Raw genomic sequence first — 15180 nt, 5'->3', positions numbered from 1 at the left:
TGAGACCCCACCTTACCCAATTTACAATCCCACCCAAGCTGTGTGCAGTGGCTTTTGCATTATGAATGGCCTGTCCTTGCTCAGGCTAAAAGCTCTCAAACAAGTTGCACCTAGGTCAGGGAGCCCCAAACCTATCAATAAAAGGCCCAAGACCCGGCACCAGCAGCAGCCTGCTGAGCTTCATAGCTGGCCTCATCTGGGCACTTTCAAACCTGATATAAAGAGGAGGAATCTGCAGATCTCTCTGTAGCTCCTGTTGGGTGGCCCCAGGCAGTGGCTGACTCTGCACCTCCCTGGAGTTCCAAGAGCCAGTGTATCCAGTGGTAAGTGTGAGAACATATCAGATTACAACTCTACACATCCATAAGCCACACACTCAAGGGGCAGACTCAGTGAGCACCAAAGCTCCACTGAAGCAAGTTCTGCTCCATGAGGGTGACTCGTGCACAGCAGTTCTCCAACTGTAGTTGCAGTTGGTCCTCATAGCCAATTGGCCTGGAGGTCAATTCCTCCCAGTGACACCAATAGCAATCAAGGCTCAACTACAACAAGATTGTGCTCACTGCCCACAAAGGAGTGCACCTAGAGCTCCCAACTCAGGTGACTGGGGAGGCTGAGCCACTGGGCCCTATAGAACACCTACTATACAAGGCCACTCTATCAACTCAAGGAGACATAGCAGCTCTACCCAATACATAGAAACAAACACAGGGAAGCAGCCAAAATGCGGAGACAAAGAAACAAGTCACAAATGAAAGAAATGGAAGAAAGCAAACTACTGGATATAGAGTTCAAAACCATGGTTATAAGATTACTCATGAATCTTCTAGAAACTGCCAAAAAACGAAAAAGGAGCAGTCAGAAATTAAGCATACAATGACTGAAATAAAGAAAAATATACAGGAATGCAACAGTAGAGTAGAGGATTCTGAGAATCAAATCAACTATTTGAAATACGAGGAAGCAAAAAATACCCAACCAGAAGAGCAAAAAGAAAAAAAAGAATCCAAAAATATGAAGATAGTGTAAGGAGCCTCTGGGACAACTTCAAGCATACCAACATTTGCAATATGAGGATGCCAGAAGAAGAAAGAGAGAAAGATATTGAAAACCTATTTGAAGAAATAATGACAGAAAACTTCCCCTACCTGGTGAAAGAAATAGGCTTACAAGTCCAGGAAGGACAGAGAGCCCCAAACAAGAGGAACCCATAGAGGATCACACCAAGACACATCATTATTAAAATGGCAAGGGCAAAAGACAAAGAGAGAATCTTAAAAGCAGCAAGAGAAAAGAAGTTAGTTACCTACAAGGGAATGCTCATAGGACTGTCAGCTGATTTCTCAACAGAAACTATGCAGGTCAGAAGGGTGTGGTAAGAAATATTCAAAGTGATGAACAGCAAGGACCTACAATCAAGATTACTCTACCCAGCAAAGCTATCATTTAGAATTAAAGGTCAGATAAAGAGCTTCACAGACAAGATAAAGCTAAAGGAGTTCATCACCACCAAACCAGTATTATATGAAATGTTGAAGGTTATTCTTTAAGAAGAAGAAGAAAAAGAAAAAAAATTGAACAAAATGGCAACAAATACATATCTATAAACAATTGAACCTAAAAATCAAAATAAATGAATAAGAAGTCTAATGAACAGAATAAACTGGTGAATAAATTAGAATCAGAGGCATGGAAATGACTGATTCTCAGAGGGAAGAGGGGGCAGGAAGAGATTAAACAAAGATCTTATATGCATGTATGCATTACCTATGGACACAGACAATAGGGTGGTGAAAGCCTGGCGCAGGGTGGAAACTGGGTGGAGTGGGGCAACAGGGGGCAAAAGAGAAACATCTGTAATAATCTCAACAATAAAGATTTTTTAAAAAGAAGAAGAAAAACAAAAAATACTCTCAGCAATGTGGGAATAAAGGGATCATACCTCAACATAATAAAAGCCTTATATGACAAACCTATAGCCAACATCATACTCAATGGGCAAATACTAAAACCATTTCCCCAAAGAACAGGAACAACACAGGGATGCCCACTTTCACCACTCCTGTTTGATACAGAACTGGAAGTGCTAGCCATAGTTATCAGACAAGAAAAAATAAAAGGCATCCAAATTGGAAAAGAAGTAAAACTGTCATTATTTGCAGATGACAATATTGTACATAGAAAACCCTAAAGACTCCATCGAAAAACTACTAGAGTTAATGAATGAATTCGGCAATGTAACAGGATACAAAATTAACACCCAGAAATCAATGGCATTTTTATACACCAATAATGAACTCACAGAAAGAGAAACTAAAAAAAAAATTTTAAAAAAATCCCATTTACCATTGCAACAACAACAAAAAAATAAAGATACTTAGGAATAAACTTAACTAAGGAGGTAAAAGACCTGTACTCGGAAAACTATAGGACATTGAAAAAAAGAGATAGAAACAAGGAAGATATAAACAAGTGGAAGAATATTATGTGTTAATGGATTGGTAGAATCAACATCATTAAAATGTCCATATTACTCAAAGCCATCTATAGATGCAATGCAATCCCATTAAAATACCAACGGCATATTTCACAGACCTAGAAAAAACTCTCCAAAAATTCATCTGGAATAAAAAAAAAATTCCCCAAATAGCCACAGCAATCCTGAGAAAGAACAAAATTTGAGGGATCACAATACCAGATATCAAGCTATATTACAAAGCCACTGTTCTCAAAACTGCCTGATACTGGCACAAGAAGAGACACAGACCAATGAAACAGAACAGAGAAAGCAGAACTAGAACCAAGCCATTATGCTCAATTAATATTTGACAAAGGAGGCAAGAGCATACAATGGAGTCAAGACAGTTTCTTTAATAAATGGTGTTGGGAAAATTGGACAGATACATGCAAAAAAATGAAACTAGTCCACCAACTTACACTATACACAAAAATAATCTCAAAATTCATAAAGGATTTAAATGTAAGATGGGAAACCATAAAAATTTATGGATTATAATGAACAACATAAACTGATGAACAAAAACAGATCCAGAAACAGAGAAACATCGATCAGACCATCAAACCTCAGAGGGAAGGTAGGGGAGGGTGGGGGTAAGGGAGAGAGATCAACCAAAGGACTTGTATTCATGCATATAAGCCTAACCAATGGACACAGATAACAGGGGGTGAGGCCATGAGTGGGGGGGGGGATAGGGGAGTAATGGGGGAATAAGGGCACATATGTAACACCTTAATCAATAAAGACATTTTAAAAAAATCTTAGAAGAATCCATAGGCAGCAAAATATCAGACGTATCTCATAGCAATATCTTTATTGACATTCCACTTAGGACAATGGAAATTAAGGAAAAAATAAACAGATGGGACAACATCAAAATAAAAAGCTTCTGCACAGCAAAAGAAACCATCAACAAAACAAGAGAGCCCAATGCATGAGAGAACATATCTGCCAATGTTACATCCGATAAGGGTTTAATCTCCAAAATTTATAGAGAACTCATACAACTTAACAAAAGGAAGATAATACAATAAAAAATTGGCAAAGGACCTAAATAGACACTTTCGAAAGTGGACAGACAGAAGGCCAAGAGACGTATGAAAAAATTCTCAAATTCACTAATCATCTGAGAGGTGCAAATCAAAATGACAATGAGGTACCATCTCACACCTGTCAGAATGGCTATCATCAACAAATCAACCAACAAGTGCTGGTGAGGATGTGGAGAAAAAGGAACCCTCATATACTGTTGATGGTAACACAGACTGGTGCAGCCACTGTGGAAAACAGTATGGCATTTCCTCAAAAAATTAAAAATGGAACACCCATTTGACCTAGTAATCCCACTTCTAGGAATATATCCCAAGAAATCAGAAGCACCAATCAGAAAGAATATATGCACACCTATGTTCATAGCAGCACAATTTTCAATAGCTAAGATTTGGAAACAACCTAAGTGCCCATCAGCAGATGAGTGGATTAGAAAACTGTGGTACATCTGCACAATGGAATACTACGCTACTGTAAAAAAGAAAGAACTCACATCATTTACAACAGCATGGATGGACCTGGAGAGCATTATGCTAAGTGAAACAAGCCAGTCAGAGAAAGATAAGTACCATATGATCTCACTTATATATGAAATCTAATGAACAAAATAAACTGACAAAATGGAACCAGAAGCATGGATACTTAGAATAGACTGGCCAGTGCCCGATGGGAGAGTGAGGTGGGGTGATTGGATAAGAAGGTGAAAGGATTAGCTTAGGAACATATATGCATACCGCATGGACCCGGGCAGTAGTATGGTGAAGGCCAGGGGAGGCAGAGGTAGGTGGAGGTGGGCAAAGTGGGAGGGAAACAGGTGACATCTGCAATAGTGTCAACATTAAAATTTTTTAATAAAAAGAGAAGTGTGTTTTTTTTTTAAAGTATTGTTTGGGGTTCTTTTTGAGCAAGTGCTAGATTATGTGTTGGCAGGGTTTCCCTCCTCACCTGTGAAGCCTTTGCTCTGTACCCACCTCTGCCCAGGATACCTAACAGGCCAAGGTGAGTGGCTGCTATTCCTTTCGTAGGTGCGGTTGGAGGTGAGATCAGCCTCTATTCACATGGGAAACAAGGCCAAGGATGGGCATGTCCTGTGTGTTTGACACAGGCTACATAAGGAGAGGGTCCTAAAATGACCATGTGGAGGGGTGGTGAGAGCCATCAGAGACTGTCTGAAGTGGACTGATGAAAGACAGGGTTGGGGGGCAAGGAGTGGCTACAAAGAAGAAAAACACAGTGCCTGCATCTCAGGAAGGACAGCTGAATGCCTCCAAAGGACCCATGAAGTCACCCACAAGGAATACGTTGGCTTTAAACATCAGTGAAGCCCAGAAATCTTGAAGCCGTCCTAGGACAGTATCAGTGTGTCTGCCTCCTCCCCTCCCCTCATGCACTCTTGCCCCCGGTGGAGTCAGAAAATGTCCTGTTCATGAAGGTTATACCTGCCTGTGAGTCAGCCTTCTTCAATGTACTAGTTACAAAAACAGTTTAATTTTCTGAAAATAAAAACCCACATTTCAGTATCTAGGGAAACGAAAACAAATAAAAAAGAAATCTAAAGTTAAAATGCTAAACCAAATACTAATTCATCACAGTGATTTGTTTCTAACTAACTCCAACAATCAGTGGATCTCAAAAGCATCACAAAAGGCAGAAGACATGAAGAAAACACATCTAGCATGTTATGGGAAGAGTAACATAACTTTACACACAAAGGTGTTTTCATTAAAAAGTTTTAAGTGAGCACAATCGTGAAAAACTGGAGAGGGCTTTCCAACAGTTTCTGATGCCTTTTCAGTATGTGAACAAGAGAATGATTTTGTGTGTTTGAACACTGAATTCCTAACAACTGCCCAAAATATGTTGGTTGCTTAAAATAAAAATAATTTCTCCTTCCAAAACTGGTTTTGTACTCATTGTAGATTTTGACAGAATCATTTAGGTAAAGGAAAAAGTCAACTAAGTATATCAAAGCAACTGAAAATCTTTGAGCTATCTAAGCAGGAAGGAGCTACATTCTTGTAGTTGCTGTATTTGAAATATCCCTGAACAGAGTGCTGACAATTTTGTAAGTCCTAGATGGGACAGAGTGGATGAACTTAAATGGACAGATTATTTCCATCTGCTGTTGCTTCTTTATCTCTCCCTCTCCCATCTTCCTCCCCTTCTGGCCCCTCTGGGATCCAAATGTTTTGATTCCCACAGGTAAGAGTAAAGCTTTATCATACTATACCTAAGAAAGAATTTCATTTCTCTTAAAATTACTTTTAAACCAATGAGTATGTCTGCCGTCTAGGGTATAACCTGAAAAATAGAGGGTGCAAAATAGCTAATGTACCCTGGAGGTCTCATGAAAGCGCTTCAGAGGAAAAAAGGCAATAAATGTATTTTTACAACTAACTCACTCTGCCACTGTGATCATGAGAACATAGCAGTTGATTTGAAATGCCAATGACATTTTTGTCTTCCTGTTTCTTTAAAGCTGATGACTGGTAACATTGATTTATTTTCATGGAACACTTTTGACAAAAGTATCCAAAAGAAATTTCTTATGGCTTAAAATAAAATTCTTTCTCATGCTTTTCTCTTGTTTCTATAGTTAATTGCACAGTGATGAATAATCCTATCTAATAAAAGAGTAATATGCAAACTGACCATCACTCCAACACACAAGATGGCCGCCCCCATGTGGTCAAAGATGGCCGCCCCCATGTGGACACAAGATGGCTGCCACAAGATGGCCAGCAGGGGAGGGGAGTTGTGGGTGATCAGACCAACAGGGGAGGGCAGTTGGGAGGGACCAGGCCTGCAAGAAAGGACAGTTGTGGGGGACCCAGGCCTGCAGGGGAGTGCAGTTAGGGATGACCAGGCCAGCAGGGGAGAGCAGTTAGGGGTGACCAGGCTGGCAGGGGAGGGCAATTAGGGGTGACCAGGCTGGCAGAGGAGGGCAGTTGGGGGCGACCAGGCCTGCAGAGAAGGACAGTTGGGGGGGGACCCAGGCCTGCAGGGGAGGGCAGTTGGGGGCAACCAGGCCAGCAGGGGAGGGCTGTTGGGGGGGGACCAGGCCTGCAGGGGAGGGAACGGGCCAGAAGGGGAGGGAAGTTAGGGGCAACCAGGCTGGCAAGGCAGGGCAGTTAGGGGTGACCAGGCCTGCAGGGGAGAATAGTTAGGGGAGACCAGGCTGGCAAGGGAGGGCAGTTAGGAGTGACCAGGCCAGCAGGGGAGGGCAGTTGGGGGCAATTGGGCCGGCAGGGGAGCAGTTAGGCGTCAATCAGGCTGGCAGGGGAGTTGTTAAGGGGTGATCAGGCAGGCAGGCAGGTGAGTGGTTGGGAGCCAGCAGTCCTGGATTGTGAGAGGGATGTCCGACTGCAGTTGGACATCCCTCAAGGGGTCCCAGATTGGAGAGAGTGCAGGCTGGGCTGAGGGACACCTCCCCCCCCCCCCCCGTGCACAAATTTTGTGCACCGGGCCTCTAGTAACTATATAAAAACATTTCTAGCTTTTGACATAAGTCCAAGAGCTAGGGTACTGATTATTTATATTTTAATTTTGTGTGGGTAAAAACAAGAGTTTACTTAAATATAACCATAATCCCTGTTTCCTGCCTTCTTTGTTATTAATTATGAAATATAAATCTACTGTATTTAGAAACTCAGTTATCTAACATCATTAAGGGTGCTGGGTTAAGGACACTTTTTTTCTTCTTCTCTGGCATTTAAAAAACAATTTCTTATTGATTTCAGAGAGGAAAGGAGAAGGAGATAGATAAGAAACATCAATGATTAGAATCATTGATAGGTTGCCTCCTGCACACTCCCTACTGGGGACTTAGCCTGCAACTCAAGCATGTGCCATGACCGGGAATTGAACCATGACCTCCTGGTTCATAGGTCAATGTTCAACATAGGTCAACGCTCAACCCCTGAACCACACCGGCCTGGCTTCGGAATTTTTGACTGGCCTCTCCTCAGAGCCTTCTGAGGGAGCTAGCTGGGGTATCTATCCATTTCTTAAAACAGCTTTATTGATACATGATTCATATCCCATAGATTTCATCTATTTAGAAGTATACAATTCAATAGTTTTCAGCATATTAATAGATATGTACAATCATCACTACAGCTGATTTTAGAACATTTCATTACCCCAGAAATACCTTTTAGCTATCACCTCCTCTCCTGCCACCCTACCCTCTTCCTTCTAAGCAACCACTGACTTGCTCTGTCTCTGTAGATCTGTCTATTATGGACATTTCTTATGAAAGCAATTATATCTTATGTGGTCCTTTGTAACTGGCTTCTTCCACTTAGCATGTTTTCAAGGCTCATCCTTGCTTTCTCATGTATCAGTATTTCATTCCTTTTGATGGTTAAACATTATTCCACTGGATGGAACTATATCTGCCCCCTTTTCAAAGATCATTTGGACTTTGGGGACACATTATAAAATGTTTCACTTACCGACACATACACGTCCATCCACACCCACAGCCAGGCCTGGGGGACAGTCACAGCGGAAGGACCCTTCATTGTTGATACAATGCCCATTCATGCAGATTCCTGGGGTTTGGCATTCGTCAACATCTGCCCAGAGGGGAACACAAGCCAGGCCACAACTGGGTAAATTTAACTTTCTTTTTACCTGTTGTCACTGCTCTATACTTTCAACCTTTTGTTTTTAATTTTGAAATTGTGGGAAAACAGATGTTATAATAATTTTTAAAATCAAATTTGCCAGGGAAATCTTGTATCTTTATACAACTCTGAAACATTTTCAGAAAGACTAAGTGAAAGTTTACCCATTTGTAAAAAAACCAGCCTTACTATTTTTTCATTATTTATTTGGCAACCTTGTTTAATATACATAATATTTAATCCCAATTAGTTAAGTGAAACAAATTCTTAAAAGTAAGGTAAACTTTTGTAATCACCTTTTATTTACACACACACAATTCTAACTACGAGGGATGTTTTAATATTAACTTTATCAGTTCATAATATCAAAATAGTTTGGGGTATCTCTTCTAATTTTCAATCTGCTTCAAATTATCAAAGGTAACTCATAATTAGGTTCCCCAAATGATGAAACAGCCTTCAAAACACAGGGCTGCTAAATCATGAACATTTCAAGTCTTACAGACTACAACATTTGTAATAAGAAAATTAAAAAATAATTTAAAGAAAGCAGAAATTGGTGAGATCTAGGTTATCTTTCTATGTGTATTTAATTTTCTTAAGAAATTCTGAAATAAATCACATGCTATAATGTAATGCTACACACTGGATGGAACATAATGCTAACCTCATATCCTGTGTTACATCCAAGGCAGCTAACCTTGAGATGACTTCCTAGTGATGAGTTCAATCAGCAAAACTACAATGGTTCTATTTAATCCTGTACTCCCCTTTCTTGAATAGTCAAGAAGCATTTTTTTTATTCAGAAACATGAGAATCAGTCTTGATTTTTCTCTCTCTAATGTCCCTGGAATTTCATTAAAATTATAGGGATTAGTTATGAGTCTTATTTAGTATTCAAATAAATTTGTGCAATTGAAGGCAGAAACCATCCACAAAGTTAATTTTGTCTAAAATGAGGAAGCTGGAGGGGGTTGAAGGGGGGAAAACAAGCTTGTTTCTAAGTAGGAACTGCAAAATTTGTTTCATCTTACTAAATTCCAATTGTGAGTATACACATAAGATAGCCTTATTTATTTCTAAGAGGCATTATCTTTTGCTAAGTTATCACTAGAGTTTGGCCTTCACAATGCCTTTATGAAAAAAACAACTGATAGGGATATTTAAATTATTTCTTCACTAAATCAATGTAAGATTTTTAGATAATGATATAATCATAAATGATCTGTATATTAGCTTTAGGGAAAAGATGTAACTCAAAACTAATAATAATCGACAGTTGAAAATCTAGTTCTGAGAACACACAAAAATGAAAACCTTTCAAGATTTTTTCTTCCCCTTTTTAATTTAGGGCAGAGACAAATTATTTCTATGTTGTCTCTTTCAGACTTACTAGAATCTATCTGTCATACTCTTAATTTTTCCTGTATCATTATTAGTTTTGTAAAATATTACTGTTCCCTAGACAATATGTGTTTTTCTAGGAAGCTTTAGACACCTGCCTTACTGAATTAGCAAGAGATGTGAATAATATAAAATCCACATGAAGAAACTGAAGTAATTCTTGCGTGATTCATTCAAAGAAAAAAGATGGTTTCAATCACAGTGATTTTCCTATCTCAAAGCCACACATACCAGTACAGTAACGCCCATTTGGAGCCAAGACAAATCCTGGTTTGCAGATGCACTTGAAGCTGCCATCTTCATTAATGCACATCCCATTCAAACACATGTTGGTAGTTGTACATTCATCATGATCTGTGGAGGAGAGAGAGGAACTCACACCACTGGCCTTGAGGGAACCAGTTTCCTCTCCTTCCACAAACAATCAAATTCCACTGCGTAAATGAGCCATGTGCTCATGAATTTCCCCCCAACCCCCCTCATATGAATGCAAACTGAGTGAGAGCAAATAGTGTAGGGAATGTGCATAAGGGATGTAAAGGAAAATAATTAAGTAAATTTTGTGCTTAGTGGCTATTAAAACCACATGAGTAGCTTTTATTTAGATTTCCAAAAAAGTTAATATGATTTCAGGGATTTTTTCTTTTCTTTTGTAAGGGAGAATGACGCAACGACAAACTTCATTGTAAGTGAAATGATCTGGACTTTTCTTAGTGGGTGAGCTATGTGTTGCTGTGTGAATAGAATATTTCTGTGAAGTAATGGTACCTGCTGTACTACTAGACACCACCAGGAACACAAATTTAGAGATTTGATTTCCACATATACCAAACATTTTTATATACCCCCCGAGTGAGGATGGGGGAGACCTGTTTTATCTTGTCAATGTTGTCACCCCAATATGTGAAATGCAGTAGGTAGTAATAATTATTACAAAGAATAACTGCTACTTACAATTAAACATATAACGCAAGAAAATTTCCAGAAGCAGCAAAGTGTTCCTTGTTATAACATTTGCCAAAAAAAAGAAATAAATAAAAATCTGTTGTTTCACTTTAACAGTCTTATGTTAAATACATTTATATTTTCCCTGAGTCACCTGAAGAACTCTCACATATTCGTTGTGTGAGCTTTCATGGAAATAGTATATATGCTTCTAAATAAAAATGTATATCCTTTAAAAATCTTTTGCAAAGGAGCAGGCAATTTCCATACCAACACAGTTTTTTCCATCTGTAGTTAATTCAAAGCCAGCATTGCAAATGCACTGGAAACTTCCATCTGTGTTCACACATCGACCATTTTTACAAAGAACCCCATTCTGGATGCATTCATCAATATCTGGGAAAATTAAGAATGGCCAAACATTTTTATTTTACAATAATTAAAGATACAAACAGTAAGATAATAAATTTAATTTTAAATATCCAGTTTATTTTTACATGTAATATACAAAATCATGCTGCTTCTTTAGCAAAATTTCCATTTCTCACTAACCTTTTCTTTTTTCTTGGGTAGGTAGATGGAGCAATTTTAAAGCTTTGAGTAATTCAAGAGGGAAAGAGAAAGATGAAATGGGTGTGCAGTGAACCTAATCGAGGGCAGCCAGGGGAGCTGTTTTTGACACAGTGGTTGAAGACCTTAAACATCAGAGCAAGGAGTTGAGTAAGAATCAAGTAACTACAGAATATTTGGATTAAGAGCAACATGATGAAAACTTCTGGAGCAAGTTTGTTTAAGCAACTACTCGTGGATGAATAGGAAATGAACAAGAAGACAAGCAGAGTCATCTGTGAAAAGAATTCCTAGATGAATCAGCAGTGAGGTAGAGAGTTTGGACCATGGTAGAGACCAGGCATAATTTGGTGTTGGACTGTGTGTGAGGTTCACAGGAAACAGTAGATGAAAATGACTATAAATATTAAATCCCATTAATTGGAGAGCAGTAATGCTACTGGTGTTACTCAGAAAAAGAAAGCTGTGATTTAGGAAAGGAAGATACACTGAATTTTTGTGAAGCCAGATACCACGATGCCTGGCTTATATATGCAAATAGTGTTTATGTATAAAGGAAGCCCTTCTGAAGGAACAGAAATCTGTAATAACGGAACAGCGCTTATTTCATTCCATGTTTTATTTTAATAAATCTACTTTTAACCTCAACAGCCTGGGTCGCTGTATTTCACGGAACATTTTCACATGTGAAAGCAAACTGCCTTACCAATGCATGCTTGCTTGGTAGGAGTCCTCTGGAATCCAGCATGACATTTACAATAATAGGATCCAGGTGTGTTAACACAATCTCCATTAGTGCAAGGATTTGATGTGCATTCATCAACATCTGTGAGCAGCAAAAGAAACCATTATAGACTTCACTCCATTTCTAGAAATGTTTGTTTAAAGTACATTTAGGCCCCCTAAATTTGAGAGGCTAGTCGGTGGTAATAGTCTAAATAGCAGAGTATTTATAAATGAATGAACATTCCTTTCTTTAAATACAGAGGCCAGTATGGAGATTTACAAAAATATTGCCTATTGGAGAGTACAAGCAAATTTGCTTTAATCAAGAAATAATGATTTTTCAATCTGAATAATGCACAATGATTAAAAGCATGGACTCTAAAGACACAGCCTTGAGTTCCAATAGGCTATTGTGCTTACTATCCTTAGTAGTCTGGGCAAGTGAATAGCTTTTCTAGCCTCAGGATAGTGTTAGAAGATCAATTGAAAATTTTTGAAAATATATATTAATATTACATGTTGTCACTTCTATTAGTTTTAATGAAAGAGATAGCTGGACTATGGGATTTCTTTATCATCTTGAGAACTCAACTATATATGCAACTATCTATGCATAGAGGCTTGATAATATTTTGTAGTAACAAACAGAGGGTGGGGTAAAAATAGAAATTAATTAAAACAAAGCCTATTATTTTCAGTAGCTTCAGGTTTGTCTAGGATCTTAATATTAGCACAGGATTTTTTTGTGTGTGTGCATAAAACCAAGTTTTATGCAAATACTAGTTCTGATCCTAAATGGGAAAAATGCCACTGCTTTTCATTCAAGCCCCCCTAAGGCCTGATTAAATGCAAACCCATCGCAGAATTCAGGAACTGCACAACCAAATGACAGACTGGAAGTCAACTCCCAGAAAAATCACATGTTAGAAAAGTTTAATTCATCTTCTCTCAGCAATGCCCACTAAACAGTATTCTGAATGTTGGCAAATTAAAAACATGGCTGGCTGGTAAGGGCATAATGACTTGCCATTTCACATACGTGTAGAAGCCATTAACATATACAATTTCAGCTAAATCAGAGAGCACAACAATAAAATCAATTCACAGGTTTAACATTTTAATAAACAGATTACTCTTTTCACAGATGTTCTTAAAACAGGAACTGTACTCTATCAAACTCACCAACCTCAATTATATAAACACTCAGACGGAATGCAATTAAGCTCTCTCTAGTAAAGGGGGGTGGGGAATCTCATAGCAAAACACACACACACACACACACACACACACACACACACAAATTAAATGTTTTCGATTCATCTAAAGACACCTTCAGCCCATTAAGACTCACTTACATTTAAACTTTTGGTTGATAACATCAATTCTACTGAGCCAAAGGAATGAAGCAAAATGAAAAAAGAGAGTTTAGAGTGTTAGTAAGCATACAAAGTATAATTAATGAACTTTCCAATATGAAATTTCATGTTCAGTGTGCAGTGTTGAAGATCCCTTAAGTTCTATGTGTTTGTAATACTGACTGTAACAATTAAAACTGTGCTGGAGATGCATCTTTACAGAAGCTTCATTGTAAAGATCTGTTCTAGTGAAAAACATGCATCCAACCCCCTCTCTTTAGATAAGCTTTCTGGGAAGCTGGGTCACTTTCAGAACCTTTCCCTCCCCTTAAGAACCTGCTCTCAAAGCCTCTAGTTCCTAGGATTGCCTCTGCCAGTATTGTGCCACTCAAGCTCCAATTCATTGCTGTTTCCCTAGCCCCTTGGCTAAAGAACCAGTACCCAGAGAAGAGAATTCGTTCACTTACTTATTTTTATTTTGGAAGGACAACAATCACCAAAAACCTACTAGTGACTAAAATCCATGACTTTCACACCACTTTGGTTTTCTCAGCTAATGGAAGACTAATCATAAATGAGCATTGCCATGTTCTGAAATGTACACCTCATGCCCCTACTTTATTCTGAGTCTCACACTTCCAAGTGTTCCCCGTTGTTCTGCCTTGTGCAGAAAACATTACACTTATATTTACAGACTGTGCACTTTGATTTCTTCCTGTATTTTCACCGTGGACTGAGCATTTTTAGGAAAGTTCACAAGATTTTAAACTCCTAAAATAAATGAGAAAGTAATTTTAAACGCCTAAAGTAATTGAGAAAGACATCATCAAAATGGTTAAATTCTCAGATACTACTGGTGTGAGAAATAGTAACCTTTGAAAAAGTACTTTATGTTCCAACTTAGCAAACACTTTTAATTTGCAAGGGCTCTAAGATTATCTTTGGCCCAACAGATAGAAAAATTATTTCTTACTCTTCCAAAATAGAATAATTTAAATGGAGTTAAAAACCACGGCTAACAGCAGTCTGACTTAGACAACAAGAGTCACAAAAATTCATTTTAGAGTAGAATTCTCAGGGAAAGGAGAGAATAATGTGATGAGTAAATACAACTTTCCAGATCTCAGGAGTAACTCATAATAGCAAAATGGACCCAATTCTATTTTCCTGGTCTTTGACCCTTTAATACAGTTATTGACTTTCAAGTTATAGCACTTCCTCAGTATCTAAAGGAAGTTTCCAAACAGCAAGGGCAGTTTGTTATTCCTCAAAACACAGGTGCAATTAACATCGTCACCACGTCATCTTGGGCTTATGTCCTCTTTAGCTTTTTCTGACATCCCAACATGTTGTTTATAACTCAAACTCAAATTGGCTAGAAGTTGACACTAAAAAGAGTATAGAACGAAAAACATTAAAAACTTCTCTTCTGAAAAGATGCTCCAATACTAATATTTGTCCCTACAAATTACAATAGAAAGATAACTCTGCCTAGGTTTTAACTTTTAAGGGCTGGATGATGATATCAAACAAGAATGGAACTGTCTGTAATAATGTTTGGGTAAAACTCAGAAGTTTAAGATTTATGTTAACACTAGAGGCCTGGTGCATGAAATTCATGCACAGGGGTGGGGGGTGGGGAGTGTCCCTCAGCCCAATCTGGAACCCCTCGAGGGATGTCCGACTGCCCGTTTAGGCCCGAACACAGTAGGATCGGGCCTAAATGGGCAGTCGGACATCCCTCTCACAATCCAGGACTCCTGGCTCGCAACTGCTCACCTGCCTGCCTTACTGATTGCCCCTAAGCGCTTCTGCCTGCCAGCCTGATCATCCCCTAATCACTCCCCTGCCAGCCTGATTGATGCATAACTGCTCCCCTGCCAGCCTGTTTGCCCCTAACTGCCCTGCTCTGCAGGCCTGGTCACCCCTCACTGCCCTCCCCTGCAGGCCTGGTCACCCCCAACTGCCCTCCCCTGCAGG

General features: G+C 39.0%; 1 protein-coding gene across 1 annotated transcript in view; it reads right to left on the bottom strand.

Moving 5' to 3' along the window:
- The window catches only part of FBN2 (fibrillin 2), a 261440-nt gene that overhangs the window by 100220 nt on the left and 146040 nt on the right, over nucleotides 1-15180 (bottom strand). Inside the window, exons 12-15 of the mRNA XM_079793608.1 lie at nucleotides 11826-11945; nucleotides 10820-10945; nucleotides 9836-9958; nucleotides 8026-8148 (exon numbers count right to left, since the gene is read on the bottom strand). Coding sequence (XP_079649734.1) covers nucleotides 8026-8148; nucleotides 9836-9958; nucleotides 10820-10945; nucleotides 11826-11945 — 492 coding nt within the window. The remainder of the gene's footprint in view (nucleotides 1-8025; nucleotides 8149-9835; nucleotides 9959-10819; nucleotides 10946-11825; nucleotides 11946-15180) is intronic.

This window comes from Cnephaeus nilssonii (assembly GCF_951640355.1).
Source record: "Cnephaeus nilssonii genome assembly, chromosome: 2".
NCBI lineage: Eukaryota > Metazoa > Chordata > Mammalia > Chiroptera > Vespertilionidae > Cnephaeus > Cnephaeus nilssonii.
Note: the sequence above shows the minus strand (reverse complement) of the source record. Positions and strands in the feature narration are given on the sequence as shown.